The sequence below is a fragment of the Eleginops maclovinus genome, chromosome 12 (assembly GCF_036324505.1).
Source record: "Eleginops maclovinus isolate JMC-PN-2008 ecotype Puerto Natales chromosome 12, JC_Emac_rtc_rv5, whole genome shotgun sequence".
NCBI lineage: Eukaryota > Metazoa > Chordata > Actinopteri > Perciformes > Eleginopidae > Eleginops > Eleginops maclovinus.
The window spans coordinates 7,780,583-7,801,115 of record NC_086360.1 but is presented as its reverse complement, the minus strand read 5'-3'; the positions used below and the strand labels follow the sequence as shown (position 1 = coordinate 7,801,115).

General features: G+C 38.2%; 1 protein-coding gene across 1 annotated transcript in view; it reads left to right on the top strand.

The window, feature by feature from the left end:
- The window catches only part of adamts3 (ADAM metallopeptidase with thrombospondin type 1 motif, 3), a 139,325-nt gene that overhangs the window by 94,656 nt on the left and 24,136 nt on the right, over positions 1-20,533 (top strand). The window contains exons 11-17 of the mRNA XM_063898319.1: positions 1,515-1,628; positions 4,780-4,925; positions 6,561-6,736; positions 9,327-9,460; positions 10,627-10,750; positions 13,870-13,950; positions 19,454-19,617. Coding sequence (XP_063754389.1) covers positions 1,515-1,628; positions 4,780-4,925; positions 6,561-6,736; positions 9,327-9,460; positions 10,627-10,750; positions 13,870-13,950; positions 19,454-19,617 — 939 coding nt within the window. The remainder of the gene's footprint in view (positions 1-1,514; positions 1,629-4,779; positions 4,926-6,560; positions 6,737-9,326; positions 9,461-10,626; positions 10,751-13,869; positions 13,951-19,453; positions 19,618-20,533) is intronic.

Genomic DNA, 20,533 nt, shown 5'->3' with positions numbered 1-20,533 from the left:
CTACCATTCCAGACTCTTGAGTTCCCAAGCTCAGTCCCTACAGACTCAGCTACTACCGCCCCTGTTTGTGCGATAGAAGAGGACACAGCTGGATGTGCAGATCCGCAAAGCAGAAAGCAAAGAAGATGGATCCTTGTATGAAGAACGATAGCACAGCGTTAGGATAGATTCAACGGTGTTAAAACCCCCACAGGTGCCAGCACGCCACTACTGGAGAAAAGGCTTACAAACTAATGTGGGTTTTTCCGTGCCTGTGCGTTGCCATTAAGAACGAGACAAGTATGATTCATCCAATTAAAACAAAAAAATGGGGTGAATTTTTCACAATGTATTGGACTGAGATAGTTATTTATAATCGTATTACCTTTTAAATTAAACAGTTTTGCAGTATTAGAAGATCAGACGAAGAAAAATTCTATATTTGCCGCAGCAGTCGAAGGTTAAACAGGAAAGTGAAAATTGGGGAATGTAATCACACACATATAGGAGAGTATGCACATCAATACCATAATAAAGGAAAGATTAAAATGCTTTTCCATTTTTCAGCGTTTCTCATCCATAGCGCACATTTTAAAAATTGAAAAATATGAGTATTTTAAACCTATTGAATATATGAATAAAAGTAATCTCATAAAAATTCTGGTAGTAATCTGATCTCCGGCTTGAATACCGTGCAGATGAGAGGAGCTTCAAGATAGAGAGACAGAGGGACCAAGCACTTACACGGATCCCTTTTTTTGAGTTCTCTCGTTGAGTCCAATCTGTTCTAATCCTTCCTCTAAAAAAATATATACTTGAAGGGAAGAAACACATCCAAACTCCTCTAAACTTGAGTGCCCGACAGTGGACCTTGTAACTCTTGGGTGTCAGCTGTCTATCAGATATAGAAGAGTGTGTCTGGGATACTTAACACCTCATATCTTGTATACTTCACAACAACCTGTTTTTTTATATACGTATAAAAAATCATCTTCCACCATATTAACACAAAACATTGGTCATCGCTATGTGTTACACGCTTGTTTTACATTAACAGTTCTAGCTCAATCAACTTCACTCGGTTTCAGTTTCCTACATTTGACCCATGTAAACAGCTCAGGTGCAGAATTTCCACCAGTCACCATTACATATTCACCATCCTTACTGAGAACTATACCATATAGAAGTTGCTATAAGCAGATACAGTATGGTATCAAGAAATAGTTGTCATTAAAAGAATGCAGGGTTTACTAATAGGAGCTAGAAGACCTAAAAGAAACCCTAGATCAACATGCACAAAAAGAGTAAAACGTTTTTGACAGATGGTTCATGAGGTCCTCCAACCTGATTGTGCAACAAAACATAATAAGGCATGAGGTTGCAAATTCCTATACAAATCTTAACCAAAAACTGATCACTTACGCCTAAAATATAATATAAAACCAGCTTAGGAGTGAAGCTTTTCATGTGCGTCAGACTCTAAATGTTCAGCTCACTTAACTTCACACACTATTTCCCTCTTCTTTGTGTTTCAGTTCCGTACATTTGACCCATGTAAACAGCTGTGGTGCAGTCACCCGGACAACCCGTACTTCTGCAAAACCAAGAAGGGGCCGCCTCTCGATGGGACTGAGTGTTCTCCTGGAAAAGTAAGTTTGTCTATGCAGTGCTACATGGCCAAACGTGTTTGGAGAACCAAGAAAAAGGTGTCTGGACGTGGAGAAAAGACTAGAATGGCAATCACAGAATGCAGGCTTTTGCCTAATGCCAGTGGTGAATTCAAATGCTTCTTGAACAGCCTCCTATCTCCGTTTTTATTCATGAGCTTCTAGTCATATTGTGGAAACAAGGACACTACCGTAATTTCCAGTCTATAAGCCGCTACTTTTTGCACACGCTTTGAACCCTTATAGTCCGGTGCGGCTTTTCTATGGATTTTTCATGGTTTTTGTGATATCGTAAGAGGTTTTGTTTTGGTTTGTTCCGCTGTTGTACGGCACTACTTTGTCTGGCGGAAAGGGCATGTGATCAGACACACAGTCACGGGGGAAAAGAGTGGTATGTTGGTCACATGTACGTCCGCCAGGCAAAGTAGTGACGTACGAATTAGCGCGAAAAAGACACTAGATTAGCAAGAGCAAGACGAGTATTACAGGAGCAAAGGAAGCTTTCATCCACAAACCCTCATTATGGCAAACAAAAGAAATGCATATGATGCAGCTTTTAAATTAAAGGCAGTCGATTTGGCTCTCCACGAGGGAAATAGAGCTGCTGCACTTACCCTTGGTATAAACGAATCAATGGTGAGACGTTGGAGACGCCAGCGTGAAGAACTGGCTCAGTCCAAAAAGACGAAAAAAGCTTTCAGAGGTAATAAAAGCAGATGGCCCAAACTTGAAGACTTTATTGAAGACTGGGTGAACACACAGAGAGCAAACGGGCGAGGTGTTTCAACTGTGCAGATCCGACTGAAAGCCAAAACAGTCGCCACCGAAATGAAGATAGAAAATTTCAGAGGTGGACCATCCTGGTGTCACAGATTTATGAAACGAAAAGGACTGTCCATCAGGGCGCAGACGACATATTCTCTTACATATGGTAATTAAACATTAAAACACCTGCGGCTTTTAGTCTGGTGCGGCTAATGTATGAACAAAACAGGATTTTCCCCCTAATTTTAGCTTGTGCGGCTAATATTCAGGTGCGCCTTGTAGTCCGGAAAATACTGTACTTATAAGATGAGTTAGATGCGATTGCTCAGAGCATTTTAATAAAACATGGATATCTGTTTCCGGGTTTTTGTCCTAGCTTGCTAAACAAAAATGTTCTTAGTCGAGAACTCATTTTGAGATGATTGTGACGTTTCCCAATTGTACTTTCTTTCAATGATTGAAAGTTAAACCAAATGTGTGTATGTGTGCTCTTCTTCCTTAGCCCATGCTACACCCTTTGAGCAATTTCAAGGTTTTTCTCTTGTATCTAATTTCGTCAAACTAGTGAACAGACAAACTGAGCCAAAAACTTAACTCCTTAGAAGAAATAATAATACAGCAGTCTTTTGGCAGACGTAGTGGCATGTCAAATGCAAAACCACAGCGTCAGCCTAACAATGACATATGATTGTGAAAAACAATGGGCTACCGCTCATTGTTCACTTTTGGGAACATTTCTCACCAGATGAGACCCTGCTGCGGAGTTTCTCTTTCCGTTCACTCACACTCAGACTCACACTCACACTCCCACTCACACTCACACTCACCCTCACACTCACACTCACACTCATACTCACACTCACACTCACACTCACACTCACACTCACACTCACGCTCACAATTAACAAGGTGATGCTTACATTCAGCTAATACACTTTAACTGGATTTACTGAACTCAAATTACCCAACACAAAATGTAACAAAAAAAATGGGATACATGCTGACACTGCTCAATGAACACATCATACATTATTTCCGCTCTGCAAACTACACATTGCCTCTGGAAACAAGCTGCTGACAGGAGATCCCCGATAATGAGCCGCAGCATCCCTCTTTCCAAGTGACTGCTCAGGGACCTCCCCGTCATCCTGACACCCATCCAAATCCAATGACAACACTAAAAAACAATAAAGACAATAGCCATCGCACAATGGCAGACCTTTTTTTAATACAAATAATTTCACATCAGCACTAAGCCGCACACTGGCGGCTTTCATTACCCCATTAAATCAGTCTGTGAACAAATCCCAGCTAAAAGCAGATGAATGTCTCTGTGCCAAAAACACTCCAACCCTACACTAGCAGCTATCATCATTTAACACCTATACGACAATACACAGTACCCTATCTTTTACCATAATGCAATTACCTTCCTGTCATTTAAGACTTCTTACTTAATGTAGCAAGTATCTACTATTTCTTCTCATTATTTATGTTTCCCCTTTCAATCAATATCACCATTTTTACTTTTAGGGTTGTTTATTTGCTACATTATTCTGTAATTGTTTTCACATTCTCACGAGTGATTTAGTGGATATACAGTCATGCCTAAAGCTAGCAGCACTCGCCCCTTGACACCATATCCCATAACACACCAATCCCGTATCAATTAAACAAATGTCACATATTGTAATTACATTGGTTTGCTTCAGCACTATACTTGTTGATGTAGCAAGTACCTACTATTATTATTATTATTATTATTATTATTATTATTATTATTATTATTATTATTATTATTATTATTATTAGCTATACTACTGTTTTTGTTTTTGGTCTTTTTTTTCACAAAATGTTATATTTCTATTGATTTAATTAACCATCATTCATTTAATGGTTATTTATGTTCTCTATTGCTCTGTAATTATGGTTAGCTTTATTATTTTTATTGATTTATTTGACAAGCAGTCATACCTTAAGCTATCAGCACTCACCTCATTACCTAGTATATTCCAATAACACATCCACCCTCTAGCAATTAAAAAGATGTCACAAAATCCATTACTTTGCATCAATTCTGCTTTCAATACAGCCACGGAAAAAATTAAGAGACCACTTCAGCATTATCATTTTCTCTTGTTTTATTATGTTTAGGTATGTCTGTGAGTTAAAGTATTTTTTATTTTATTTTATTGTATTATATACTGACACCTTTTATCTGTGTTGGAATTCAACAGACACTGGAATGCCTGCCATACATGTAGAGATACAAATTTAAGAGAGATTTGGAGTGGTCTTTTAATTTTTCCAGAGCTGTATATGTTATTTGAGTCTGTTATGTTTCCCTGTGTCCTGTCGTCCTCTGTAGTGGTGCTACAAAGGTCACTGCATGTGGAAGAATCCTAATCAGGTCAAGCAAGATGGCGCCTGGGGCTCCTGGAGCAAATATGGCTCCTGTTCCCGCTCCTGTGGTACTGGAGTTCGCTTCCGGACCCGTCAGTGCAACACCCCAGCGTGAGTGACAAACACAACAATAACATGGTTTCAATCTGTCAGACATTATGACAAAATGCAGACCTAAAAGAGGAGGATGATTCTAGCTGGCGGGTGTTGTTGGATAATTGAAGTTAGTAGATGTCCTTGTGTATTACCTTAAATGTACCCTGCCTACTGAGCTACAGGGACTCACAGTATGGGTTTAATTGAGGCTGTCTTAACCACAAAAAGGACAGCATTGATTCGTCAAACACTTCAAATGAGGCATGTTCTCTTTAGTTGATGTTTCTTTGACTTTACTCATGGCTACGATGTTCCCCTAAATGTAACCAAGGAGTTTTAGGATCCTTATATTGAAGGAATGGTTTGACATTTTAGAAAATATAATTATTTAAGTACAGTATGAGCATATAATAAATCACAACTTCATAAAGGAGACCTTAAGCTAGACACTACTCATTAAGCCAACAATAAATTGCTCCTGTTCACTGATTATCAACGCTAAAGTGTTAAAAGTGTAATCTGCACACAAACTGTTCTGTTGTAATTGCTTAAGAGCTTTAGAAAGGCAAACTTTTTTTGTCAGATTTAACTATTCTAGAAAGTCAATCATAATTAATTACATATCAAATAACACTGGGGTTCGAATAAACAATTTAGCAACTTCTAGAAGAAAATATACAGTAGAGTAGAGCAACACTGTTTAGGTAGTGTATCATGGTGGTAAAAGGTGCCAAAACGCCACAAGATGCTGAGAGGTATTTGTACAAACTACAGGTGTGTCACGTGGAGCCAGAGCAGGGAAATACTTTTAATAGATATTAATCCAGGCAGAACACAGCAGGACAAGGCGAACTGGACAGAACTCTCCATAGTACGACAAACACTAACAGAACTAAAACACTTGCAGAACTTAACACAAGGACAAGACACGGCTGGGGAGGGCAGGAAAACTCAAGGGCATCAGGTGAAGCAAATCCTGTAATCAAACAGGCGGGAAAGCACAGACATGAAGTAAAAACTGACAAAGGGGTTACAAAACTCCCTGCAAAATAAAACAGGAAACACTGACAGATCATGACAGGTGCAATGTTAAACATAATGGCAAGCGTTAAATGCAACTGTTAATCATTAAATGTGTTCTATATCGTGGGGGATACAGTCATTTGACAGGTTGTGTCTATGTGTAATTTATGGGAAATATGTGTATAATAAGGGTGTTATACAGGTGTATCGCACTATTTTATTCAACTGTATCCTACTCTGTTTTATTTTGCACTATTTTTATTTTTATTTTCTTATTTTGTCTTATGTCCTTTAATATGTTGCATTGTTGGAAGAGCTTGGGACCTAAGATTTTCATTGCCATACCTACACTGTTACTACTGTGCACATGATAATAAAACCCTTGAATCTAAAAATGGTGTAGCATGGGTGAAATGCGGGTGCTATAATGGTTTAAAAGGGTGTAATATGGGTTAATCAATATTTGATATGGGTGTAATAACAGTGTTATACAAGTGTATTGGAGAACATAGCAATCAATACATTTTATACATTATTTTTATGTGATTTTCCATTTATGGGTTTAGCAGTTTAGTTTAGTTTTCACATTGTGGTCTCAAAGTACTGCTTACTATTGCCTCCCTGCAGGCCCTCCAACGGTGGCCAGGACTGCCCAGGAGTGAACTACGAGTATCAGCTCTGCAACAGTGACGACTGCCCAAAGCACTTTGAGGATTTCCGAGCCCAGCAGTGCCAGCTCCGCAACTCCCACTTTGAGTTCCAAAATGCCAAACACCATTGGCTGCCCTACGAACATCCTGACAGTAAGCCAGAAAAATGTCAAAAGATAATTTAATTTTAACGCAAGACTGCTCAGTTTCTAGGCCGATAAAGAACAATGAAAAGTCTACAAGGGAAGGGAAACTGCATTCTGACAGCAAGAACTGAAGGAAACATATTGTAAATTCAAAACCTTAAGGTACTTTACCAAACAGACCAGACAATTTTCTTAACTTTTAAAACATTTATTTTTGTATTTTCTTTCTTTCATTGTTTTCATTTTTTTGATCTGACTATAGCTACGCGTTTAAAGCCATCCAAGCTTAAAATCCCCCCATTTTGCAAAGATGATGGGTCTTTATGATGCACATATAAAACATTGATCTTTTTTCAATCTCTTTATTAGAATTTTCTTTTTTCTGGTTACGCTCCATGGAGCAGTTTCCGACTTCCTGCACTGAAATTGTTTTTTTTTTCCCCCCAATCAGTCATGTGGAAAGTAAACCCTATGAGGGATGCGAGAATGTTAAGTAGGAACCCATTGTTCTACGGAAGCTAAAGAGCTTTCCTGCATAATTGAGAGTACAGTATGTTAACACAGGTATGAAGTTCAATAGAAAATCAATGGCCTTTGATTCAAAGTTATTTGATTATTTTAGAGTGAGGTTATTCTGGCCTTTGCCCTATAATTTCCTTTAATACCACACCATGAATGAATCAGCAATAGCCCTTTAACTATGCAGCTTACAGTGTATGCATATTTTTTAATCCACTTTGAAAGGTATAAAGACAAGGAATATGAATCTATTTTCATTTTCAATCCAGAGAAAATGGAGATGTAATAAAGGAGGAAGGGTTTTTATACTTGTCTTGTATGATTAATATTCTAAATTATGGCAATATCACCATTATAGCCAAAATCCCATTAATAAGGATACCACGTGGTGTCTCCTGCTCCTGCTCTTTACTAAAACTGGGAATCTAATTCAACAAAAAAACATGAACAACCTGATACAATTTGTTAAAGGGGCCCTATTATGCTTTTGGGGTTTTCCTTTTCCTGTAGTGCCTTAGGATGTGTGCATGTAAATGGCCTGCAAAGCCTAAAATCCCAAAGTTCCCTCCAGAGGGAGCATTGAGTTCTGAATGTACTGGAGTTAGAGGATGCTGCTAAAGTATTGAGGTCTGGATGAGATGAAAGCATGGATCAGGCTTTCAGCAGCAGAGAATTGATTTGGTTTTCCAAGGTTAGGTTGCTGGCGAAAATCACTCCAGGGTTGCGGATCATGTGTAGGGAGGGAGACAGAGTGGAGTTATTAATAGATACTTTTGGTTCTGGATGGGGATTTGGGACCAATGAAGAGTATGCAGAATTTCTTACAGTTGAGTTGGAGGTAGTAACATTGCATCCAGGATTTTTTTATTTCAGTCAGGCAGTTGGTCAGGTTAGAGAGAGTTGGAGTGAGGATGGATTTACAAAAACTCCTATTGTGTTCAAAAGGCTTGATTGTCTTATGCACAGCTACAGTGTAGATGTGCAATGGAAACACTTAAGTCACAGGCTCTTCCAACGATGCAACATTAATTAATTAATGAATTCATTTTTTATACATTTTTCTTATTTATCTCTACATGTATGGCAGCCATTCCAGTGTCTGTTGAATTCCAACACAGAGAAAAACATGTCAGTAGTTTAAAGAATACAATGATAATAAAAAATAATAATAATTTAGATCAAAGGCATGCCTATAACTAATAAAACAAGATAAATTGATAATGCTGAAGTGGTCTCTTAATTTTTTCCGCGACTGTATATAATATATATATAAATAAAAAATGCAAGTAGAAATTAGATATTGCAAGAAAATGTTGACTTGTGTAAAGATATTCGGGCAAAATTAACTATATGCAAGTAAAATAGAATGTCAAATAAAAGGCTCTACAGTGAAGTAAAATACTGTTTATTGTTATAATAGATAAATATATGAGATGCAAACAGATGAATGGTATGAAGTTGTGAAGGCACAGAGCTCAGGAGTTTATTTATTTATAGGAGTTTGTCTTCCTATTTGTGAAACTCCCATTGTGTTTTAGAAGTACATAAACTGCGAGAACAATGCCTGTGATTAATAACCATAACCTTTATAGATATGTTTTTACTGTAGCCAAGTTACAGTGCATATCTCGCTGTGTAAAGTTACATACTGTAGACCACTCCTAATTGGCCATTATTGCTCTGAGAGGTTGCCTGTCAATGCCTGTCATTAAACAATCATTGTTCCTGCACATAACATGTTTGTGGGTGTAAAACGCAAGATAGTTGTAATCTCTGCAGCAAAAGCAGTGGGACATTTTGAGTTCTTCAGCAAAATAATATGATGTAGGTCAATCCAACCACTTGAAAAACAAGCTATAAACTGGTACAATCCAATGTAAACATATGTATATTTAATAAGATTCATTGTTCCCTTCTACCCTTTGAAGGTCTGGATCTAATGGGGCATATTTCATGTTTTTAAGTTTTTGGGACTTGCGTAAATACAACACATAAATCTATGAAAGTTTTTCAAAATACTCGTGTTTTCAAGTTGGAGTTTGCCTTTTACAACAATTGAATAATGTGTCCTCCTGTAGCTAACAAGAGATGCCACCTGTACTGCCAGTCAAAGGAGACATCAGACGTGGCCTACATGAAGTTGCTGGTGCATGATGGGACACGATGCTCTTACAAAGACGCCTACAGCATCTGCGTACGGGGAGAATGTGTGGTAAGCATGTGGTTAATCTATCTTAACCACACTATTAAAATGTAGACAAGCTGTAACCAAGCGTGATGTTGGTAAGCTGATTAGTAACCTTTTTAACTTTGCACATGCTGCGTAGATCCAGGAGTCTAAAACCTGACATTTCCCCTTCACTGAAAGTATTCAAAGCAGAATGTCATACAAAGATGCAAGTCTTTCATTTCGGTAACAGAAATACGTATGTCACAGCTACAAGAATCTGGAAATTAATTGTCATAAAACCGCAAATGTTTACAAATTATTTGGGGGTTTTCCCTTTCCTGTAGTGTGTAATATAGGTTATGGATGTAAATGGTCTGCAAAGGCAAAAATCCCAAAGTTCCCTCCCAAGGAACACTAAAGCTTGTTTTTTGTAGAGGCACAAAAAACAAATATGAACCTGAAAACAAGCATAATAGGGCCCCTTTAAAACGATTGCCTTGCATCTCATGTTAAAAGAGTTGTGAGAAAATATTAAAAGATATTACCTTTAGTTAAAGTAGCAATACATCAGTGAAGACATACAGGTCATGGGTTGAAAGTCATGCAATAATATTTTGTAATAAAAAATAAAATACACCAAGAGTGCAAAAAGGAAAAGTCGTCATTATGCAGAATGACACATTTTAAATAGTTTTTGTTATTTTAGAATTGTAAAATTATTGATGCAATTTGTGTTTTTATCATTTGCAAATTGCAGATCATAAAGATCCATCTGCTGTTGCTTTAAATACATTATATATTGCTGGTTAGCTTCACCTTTATTAATGCTTCAGAATTGATTAAATGTTTATATTTTATATTAATAATTCAGACTCTGCAAAGTTTATAAAGCTATCAGATAAACGTATCAATACTTATGGGCAATACTTTTTCAGGAATGTATTTAATTATAAGTATGAAATAGCATTATTTAGAAATACATAAGTACTTGAGTAAATGTACAAAGTGACTTTCCACCAAAAAGAGTATGTTTTGGAATGCTCTGCTGGTTCAACTGGATATATATATATCATACGTATTGGTTAAAGCACAATCAGATTTACACCACTCTGTCTCTATTTAGCTGATGATAATCACATAACTTTGTATATTTAACAAGTCCAAAAATAATCTCAACTCATCTGTCTGGTTATGTTCATGTTCTGCAGAAAGTTGGCTGCGACAGAGAGATTGGCTCGACCAAAGTTGAAGACAAATGTGGCGTTTGTGGTGGGGACAACTCCCACTGCCGCACCGTTAAAGGATCCTTCACCCGGACACCAAAGAAACCTGGTAAGAAAACATGAACCCAGTACAACATGTCTCTGAGTGCAGTTTTGTCCGACCACACTTACTATCTGCATGCTGCACTTTAGTATTCTTTTTCCAGTGCACTCTTGCTGTACTTCTTTTAACATGTGAAATCCAACCCCAACAACAGAGTCTGATTTCTGAAAAAGAAGTCTCAAAATCAATTTATTTAAACATTTTTTGGGTGAGAAATAAGATCTGTGGTTAACACAAGCTTAGGAGCTATTTCCACATTGTGCTCTACAACATCAAATCTGTCAGTAAATACCTCACTGGTGAGTGTTCAAATCATATGTATTTAAAAATGGCGGTGGCCAACAATTCATTTACTGAGACAGCTTAACGTCATGACACCGAATATTAGCCACCTTTAGCTTAGCGGTGGTGATGCGCAGCCATGGAACTGTGATGTAGTTTGTTGGAATCCAAACATTAGCTTTTTACTACTGCCGATTGTATTTACGCTTCAAAAATCATGAAAGTGTTGATTTGTGCGGACTGTCCTGCTGGACAAAACGTGTAAGTATCATAAACGTGTGTCTGCCATAGATCTTACTTTCTGCAATATTCCAAAATCGAAGAAAAAAAAAACACAATTCCTTTTTGTCAAAAGAGCCTTTGTGGGAACTTCTGGGTCGGCCTACAGAAATACATAATCACTGCACGACTATATGGCATCCACATTCTTCAGATCTCCTTGTTAATGTGCAGAATATTGCATTCAAAGCTAATAAATGAGTCTACAGGGAGCGGGAAGAGTCACAGTATCTGTCAGCTTTTACTGCCATCACTCCCAACAGTCGGCTTGTTTTGGATTAAGAACCTTTTTAATTAGCAGAGGAATAATAAGGCCCCTCTACATTCATTTCACATACTAGTTTGTCTTTTGATTATTCACTTTGTTAGTTCAGACAAAGTGTGCCTTCTCTTTGTACAAAGTTCTTCAATTGAGGCTGCTTCCTTTAGGTTATCTCCCCTCTGCAGCCATACATGGCGTACACACACACACACACACACACACACACACACACACACACACAGACACAGACACACACACACACACACACACACACACACACACACACACACACACACACACACACACACACACACACACACACACGTGTGTTTTGTCTGTAACAAAACTTACTTTGCGGTGTTAAGCTGAATGAGTATGAGTAAGTGATTCATTTTCTTTGCGACATTAACCACTAGCATGAAGAAAATAACAAACGACCGGTGCATTTAATTTAACGTTTTGGTGATGCCTTCTAGTAACCACCTCTGATGCCAGCCTCATCTGTCATCACTATATTGCCATTATACCATTATCCCTGTAACCTGATGTCATAAAGTCAATAAAATGAAAATTGACGTTGTGAGGGATTTGATGTGACAGCTTCATTAAACCGTTTCAGAATTGTTGAAACTGTTATCATTCCATTTTATTATTTTTTTCTTAACATCACTCTCTCTCCTAACCCCTCACCCTTTTTTGACAGGGAAACAGTTAAGCAAGAGAGCCCAAAAAGAAAGCCCTTTGTTGGAAAACACAATATGCAAGTATCCAGTGTTACTGAATACACCATTACCGCTGTCCTATAGCATTTACTGTGCAGCTTGTAGAGCAGATGGATGCCTAACACTGTAGTGACTTAGAGACATTGTGATGTAATCTGCTGTTTCTTCTGTTCCTTGTTACTAATCAAGTGTCTGTTTAGGTCCGACTGTCGGAACTGTGACAGGTTCATTATCCAGAGAAGTTGGTTTTGTATGTATTTTCATATAATGTAAATTGCTTCAACAGCCTAACAAACTAACTTTTAAGGTCTTTCGCGGACACAAAAAAGTCATCAAATAAACGACTTTTGGAGGTAATCTGGGATGTTGGTGGCTATTTAAAAGTTGATTGATTGAACCTCGACTGGCATTCTGATGCTCCATTCAAACCCACACATCCAAAGTGGTCGTTTTTAGAAAGCTTGCTTGTGTTCAGTTTTTTCAATCAGTCAAAAAAAAAAACATGTAATCAAATTGTTATTTCTATTGAGCGGCTTGCGGTTTCTGAAATTGGCTGCCATTACAAAATGTTCTCTCAGCGACGAGGGCATCTTTTGCCATTTTCCGAAAGGTTCATTGCAATTTATCGTCTCTAATAAACTGCAGAGTGAGCAGCTTCCCCTGGTCTGCCACCTGTTGGGACCTTGAGTGAACACTGCAACATTGTGCCGGCATATTCATAATCATCCTCGCGTCAGCCCTGCAACTGCTTGAGGAGGCCTCCAGTGTCAAATCCAAGGGCGAGCAATTACAACGCTGCAATTCAGTCCTGGTGATTGGCAAGTGTAACCCTGCCAGGGAAAAAAAAAATAGTTTGCCTCCTCATCCGATGTGAATTCCTCTGCTCCCTTGCTATGCTGATTAAATGTGCCTCCACTGTAGGTGATGTTGTTGCAGAGAAACAATGAAATTGGACACGGGAGGAAACACTGCAAGACTCACTAACTGATTAATTTCTTTTTGAAGGGAAGACCAGAGGAGCCTTCTCTTTGCCCAAAGGAGCCCGAAATGTGTTTTTAAATGAAACGGAAGACTCTAGAAATGTACTTGGTGAGTCACGGTAGGTTTGCAGGCGGTGGACATCCCTGACAGAAGGCCACTTTGCTGCCCTGTAGTCCGAAAATACCCTGTTATTCACGCTTTATTGAAACATGACTTGAGGCATTCACATCTTGTCTGCATATATTCAAAATAAAGGAAGGGATAGTTTATTTAGTGGTATCTTGAGTTGTGTAATAGTAACACAAGAATATGGCGATATTTAAGATAAGAGTCCTTTGATTACGCACAAGATGGATGTGAATGAACAGCCTGTTTCATTAAAAAAAAACATACCTGTAGGCTTCTATAAAAGGAGACATTTTACCATTTTCTTCTTCCAGCATCTCTGTCGAGCAAAGATAATCACACTTCTGAAACATGCGTGATGTCCACCACTGCAAACAAATATTTTCTCTGTAACTGTTCGACTTACCTGTGTGTGTCTTTTCTTTCCTAACCCTCCCTCATCTGCTTCTGCTGCCGCTACAAACTTGGCAAAGGTTACCTTAAGATGTTTCTCATTCCTCCTGGAGCTAGACATGTGATGATCCAAGAACATGAGGCCTCCCCTCAAATTCTTGGTAAGTGTGACCTCCTAACACAAACACATGTACGGTATAAAATCAGAGAGGACATTTCACCGTCCTCATCTTGTTTTCCAGGAAGACTAATGGGAACACATAATGTAGATTAATAGATGTGAGGCTTTGCATAATTTATTCCATGTCACCTCTCAGGCAGAGAGAATTAGTCTTTATATTGCTCATTCATAATCTATTATCTATTAAAGAGAGATTAATAGATTAGTGGTTTCTCTCACTGCATAAGGATTGGGACTGCAGGTTTTTTTTAGCACTGCTTTCTTTCTGTACAATGTTAAGGGGTATTCACGGTTATAATCTAGTATATTCAGAAAGGATCCGCTTTATTCATGCCCACGTCAATAGAATCGTGGCATAAATCAGAGTGGAATATCTCCATATTCATATTAAAGCTGCAGGATTGTGCCTGGGATATTTTTAACGGAGTCAGAGGAGAAGAATTGTGATCTTTGTGTTTAGGAGAAAACAATAACGGATATATAAAAGGCTTTATTTTGATTGCGTTTAAGTTACAAACCCTTCAGTGTCTAAAGAAGTTATTCTGTATCTGAACTTTGACAGCAGAGGTGGAATAAGTATTATGTGTTATCGAGCCACAGAGTCCTCAGAAAGGGGAAGGCCAGGGTGCATACACGTGTCAACAAAACTATAGATGAGGACAACCAATCCGATTACTTTCCCTCTAAGTCAACGCCAATCAATCAAAAATAGAAGAATATCATGCAATGTGTTATCTACAAAGAGCGGAATTACAATGGTCAAACATGACAACATTACATAATATTATTGGAGATGATCGTCAACTGTTTATGGTTCAATATAAATCAAAAGGGGATTGATGTCCAGTCAGTGCCAGTGGACGGCTAATCAGTGTTTTGTATATTTCAATGCATTACATACAATGTGTTCACTACTTTGACTTTTAACATCAGAACTGTTGTCATGTTCTCTGACAACTCTGACAATTGATTTAAAACTCATTAGCATCATAGTCCAGCCGTGATGAAGTGTATCCCACAGGCGTACATGTATTGACTGACCGTGTCCCATTTATTGCACTTTTCCTTCTCTCTGTGGAGGCCTGCCGCTTTAGGCATGAAAAAAAAGACAGTTACCTTCTATTTTCAAAACTTTCAAAACTCTGAGTTCAGTGTGAAGCGTCTCAAAGCCATAGTCAAGGTCTTGCCCCCGCTGATAAGGATGAAAATGAGTCAGTAGGTTTTAGTAATTGGTCATGCCCGTAATTTGATTCCATATGTCAGTGGGTTCCTTTAGAAGCTTTGACAGCTTAATGACCAATCAGACCCAATCACTGACAAGGAATTATGTTTGAGGGTGGCCTGGTATATAATATGAACTGTACTGGAAAGACACTGATTGTTGTTTCTAAATAATGAGAAGGATTGTTATAAGACAAAGTAAAAAGATTGTATCATATTGTGTTCTGAAAGTATTTGTAGTGATGTGTCTATTTTTATCACAGCAATGATCATAAATGTAATCCTTTAAAAAAACATTTATAAACCCTGTGTTCCTTTATGTTAAAGAAGGTACAAATTAACCCTTTTAAGTGCCCTATTATGCTTTTTAGTTTCCTTTCCTGTAGTGTGTTATGTGTTTTTGCATGTCAATGGTGTGCAAATGCTTAAATCCCAAATTCAAGCCAGAGACAGTTTTGCTCCCACAACCTTTCCCCCCACCCGCCTGCCTGAAACATCTTGATTGTAGTACTATGTTTACTTCCGTAACAAAGTGACATCATTACATAACACTTCTATTGGTTAGCGCTACTATAAGCTACTACATAATTGAACCTGATAAACTAAGGGGTTGAGCAATCACAATAGAGCCGGCCAGCTTTTTGAACTTTGAACCTTGTAAACATGTCAAAGTAGAGGCAGAAAAAACAATTATGAATATCAAGTCAAAGATATCATATTAGAGCCTCGTTAAGCAACTGAAAGGAAGCAAACTAAAAACCTCTTGCTAACTTCTAGCATTGCCACAGAAGCTTACATTCTGTACAAACCAAATGTGTAACCTCATCCTTTAAGTCGCAATTTGAAACTTTCTCCCCTTTAGTTGTTCCAAGTGGTATCAGTGTTTGCGCTTCCTTCTGTTTTCCTCGGATCATTCCACTTAGTGACTAATTCAGACAATCAAGGACAACGCTAGAAATATATACAGATACAGTATATTATATACGTACTAAGTCTTTACCACTGCTAGGCTTTCACATTTCATAGTGAAAGTGTGGCATATAGCGAAACAATGGAAACATTGTGGTTATTATTTTATGTTGGGTCTTTTTCCACTACAAAATTGACGTTCTACTGTTAATAGAGCCTTTTAAAACCCACCTAATTACTTCTTTTAAAAAACCTCCAGCCTCATTCACTGAGTCATGGCAAGAGGTTGATGCAGAATGGATTGCTGTATAATGGCAATAGTTATCTCATTAGTGAATTCATGAGCCTCAGCTACAGCATGTCTGAGAGAAAATACGGGTCTGTGAGGTAGATTTTAACTTTTCGCCAAAGGATGTTTACCACATTACAGAGAATTTTGGTTTATGTCGCCATCCTTCTTAGGCGATTTTGGGCCATACACGGTTCTAATTTCTTACCTTTTTTAGGTTTTCATGCTCTAAAGTAACTATTAATTTAGCAGTACGTTGATATGCAATTGTAAACAAAGCCTGGATTTTTTGGCCCAATAACAACATAATGTACTTCCGACATTGTTACCATCACCACAACAGCTGCTATAGGGCCCACAGATGTGGAACCCTCAACTTACCTACCTGACAAAAACACCCTTCAACTATAACCCTTAAAAAGTATAACAATAACAGTTCACGCACTTTCTGGCGCTATAGCTCTAATAGCCTTTAACAGAGCTTTCTCCTGTGTTATCATGAAGCTGAAAGGTCCAGACAGCGGTCAGCTGCTCCTGTAGAAGCAATATTGGCTGTGCGCTTCAGGAGAGAGCTAGACTGTGCCAGAGGAAATAGCCTCTGTCCTCACAAAGCATTAATCACTGAGTTGTCTTATAAATGGGCTTGTGTTATGAACACAGTAAGCCCCTTAACTCAGGATGGTGGTAGGAACATTTTTGTATCTGTAGAGGGGGATCCGGATCAGGGGATGATGGTAGTAATGGGAATCTACTGGCAGCAGGGAAGAAAGGGGCGTGGAGTGAGGGGGGAGCTGACAGGAGGTTGATGGCAGGTAGGGGGGAGACAAGCAGGAAGAAAGGTGAGTGATGATCTTTGGAAACACACCCACAGTCAGTCACAGCAAATGCGAAGATAATGAAAGGGATCAAAGGAAGCATTAAGGTACAGTAATAAAGAGAGGGACCATCACTGCAGAAGTAGGATCTAGGAGGTCAGCGAGGGTGGAGGGGATTAACACACATGTATGTGACATTCGTAAAGCAGTAACTAGGTCAGCACAGTAAGAAAAATGTATGCCCCCAGTGCAGTTCACCCTGATTTGGCCCTTTTCTTTGATATGGAGGATACTTATCATTTCAAACCAACAAAGTAACTGGAACCAGATTATTAATTAAATTGAGTTGTGTCCATTTTAAAAAGTACCAACTAAAAAGTCACACGAGGCTGATATGGTGACAGCAAAGAGTGAGGCTGTCCAGGTCACTGCTTCATATTTGATTCTTCCTCATCACTCACTAGAGTTGTTGAAAAGAGCGGCCCTAGTCCAGACTACAAGTATGCTTATTTTGAATACTCAGGATGGCCAGCCCTGACAGTCTCTCATGTGCACCGGTGCTTCTCAGAGATGTTTTCAATAATTTCTGCTCTTGGAAGGATTTTTTCTAGATTTAAAGTGAGGGAGAAGTACGAGTAAAGTCTGACCTATATGCTCCGATACTTGGCCAGGCCATCGGGATCAACTCAGGGTTAAGTATCTGGCCCAAGGAGGGCCGGGATCTAACCCACAACCTTCTGGTTGACAGATGATCGCACTCCCTCGCAGCCACAGTCACCTTTTATATATGACTAAGAAAGTCAAACGTTCTGTCGACCCCATACTTCGACTCTGAACTCTTCCTAACATGGACGGCTCAAAAACGACTTGATCTTACTCCCTCCATTGCTCCTGTCAAACAGACTTCGGTCCCTTTATGGCTCCCAGCTTAAAATCTCTTGACTAAACTCTGCTTACCTACCTACCTTACTTACCCAGTATTCCTATTTATTGTAGACTATGAGCATCAGATCCCTGAGAATTGTCTAAGATGTGGTTGCTGTGAAAAAAAGTAACAAAATTAAATGTGTTTTTAAGATTTCATTGAGGGTGAACATTTAACTCTTTATGAAATATTTTGCTGACAATAGCATCACAATTATTCCTGTGCTATAGTTTATTTACCGCATCCATCTTTCCTTTCACTGTCATTCATTTTGAAATGACGTGTGCTGATGGATCACTCTGAATATATTTCTTACTTGCTTGTATTGAAGTTGAATTTTGTGTTCACTCGATCGAGTAATCTGTTTTAATCATTATTTCTGGTGCTGTAGGCCAATTAAAGGCCAAGTATGAAGGATTTTATGAGGCTAATTAAGGGAAATCTATATACTCATAACTCAGGTGAATGTATTTCAATGATTAAAGACACTTTGCTAAACTGACTTCTTCAAGATACAGCAGTCACCTTACTGGCATTTTAACTACTTTACTACAATTTAATAAAATACTGACTTCAAAAACATAATATCAAGAAACTTAAAGAAAACCTTCTGTCTTTCTTCTATCTGAACCAATAGGCCTAGTGCTTTAAGCAAATAATAAAAGAAAGCTAAATCAATTCTAGATGTTCAATACCTCTATTTTCTTTACAGTTCTCCTGAATGCTGTATATTGTTATTTTCTATGGGTAATGTCAACAAATCCCAAAACAAGAAATAAATACGATCAGCAACCTTGACGTAAAGAATACTTCGAATATTAATTGCACCTCTTTAATTAGGGAAAGGAATTCAACAGCTAAATCGAAAATAATGAATTTGAAGAAAAAAAAACACTTGCTAATTTGAATAAGCTATAATTAGTCAAGATCAAATCATGATTGCTGTTGAATTAACATGTGGGTGTTAAAACAACTGACTTTTTACTCCTAAGAAACAAATGTGGTAATAAATATTACTCTGTCATTGTAAGACTCGAGCACAAGAGGGAATGATCTTTAGCAGACACAAGTCGGGTTGTTTAGACAAATTGTATTGCAACTCATTTGCATTCAAGTGCATCAGATGTATTTAAAGCAGTTAGATAAAATGCCAATTCTCATTTCAGCCTCAATTTCTTGAAGTTGTATTATGTAAGAAGTTCAGGCGCTTGTTCTCCACAAATGTAATGCATGAATAACACATTGTAACTTTCAGCCAGTATCATTCCAAGCAAGTGCCAGTTTTCTTTGTCACATTGGGTCATAACCAAATTAATGATTGCAGCAATCAAGAACCAGGCAACGGGGCATTACATCCTCAATGGGAAAGGAGAGGAGGTCAAGTCCAGAAGCTTCATTGACTTGGGCGTGGAGTGGCACTACATAATCGAGGATGACGTGGAGACTCTACATACTGACGGACCGCTGCATGACCCTGTGGTGGTTCTGGTAATAATAACTTCTCTATTACAGCTTGCACTTCCGTTTTCTAATATCCTCTTTGCTTTAAAATGATATCTTGGAAAGAAGCCAGTAGGCCTATTTTTCTCATTTATTTCCCATTACTTTTACTTAACTTTTTCTAACGGCCCTTTTTCAAGTGTCTTGAATTGACTTGATTGGATCAAATTTTCAGACCAATAAAATGACATGGCAAGATTTATGCTTCATCAAATGAAACGCAATTTGCTCTTTGCCCACTGTGAATGTGCTGGATGGAACATCCTGTTATGTTAATACAATTGTTACCTTCCCTGCTAGCTTGCACCACTACACACAGTACAGCTGGTATCTGTTTGGTTGTGCGTTGAAATATTAGTGGTAAGGAATTAATTGAAATGCACAGCGCTCACTGTCAATTTTTAGGGTAGCACTTCCGCCTAGTTGGGTGCACCACTCCTGCCATAGGAACCCAATGGCAACAGCCCCACAGAGCCGTTTAACCATGTATCATACTGTATGAATGCAGCTTTAATCTCTACCAGGATATTACACAGCAAAAACACTTCTGCTTTAAATTGCTGCTGTGATGCTGGAAAATCAGATAGTAGTCTGATTGTCCAAAGGTTTCCAAACTAACAATAAAAACTTAAATATCGAATCAAATCCAACTGACAAGCAGTGGATAAAACACGGCTGTTGATTGTATATGTTCAATTCTGTTGTTAAACAGCTCTCTGAACACAGAAGATACTTCTTCTGATGAGACCTGAGCACGTTATATTGATTATATATCACATTACATTTGTAAAGCACTGTAGTTGACACATTTTAAAGAAAAATCTGTTGTGTTTTCTAAGAATGTCCTGTTATGTAAGCTCTAGATCCTGCTAATGATAAGAGATTCACCAAGCATCATAAGAGA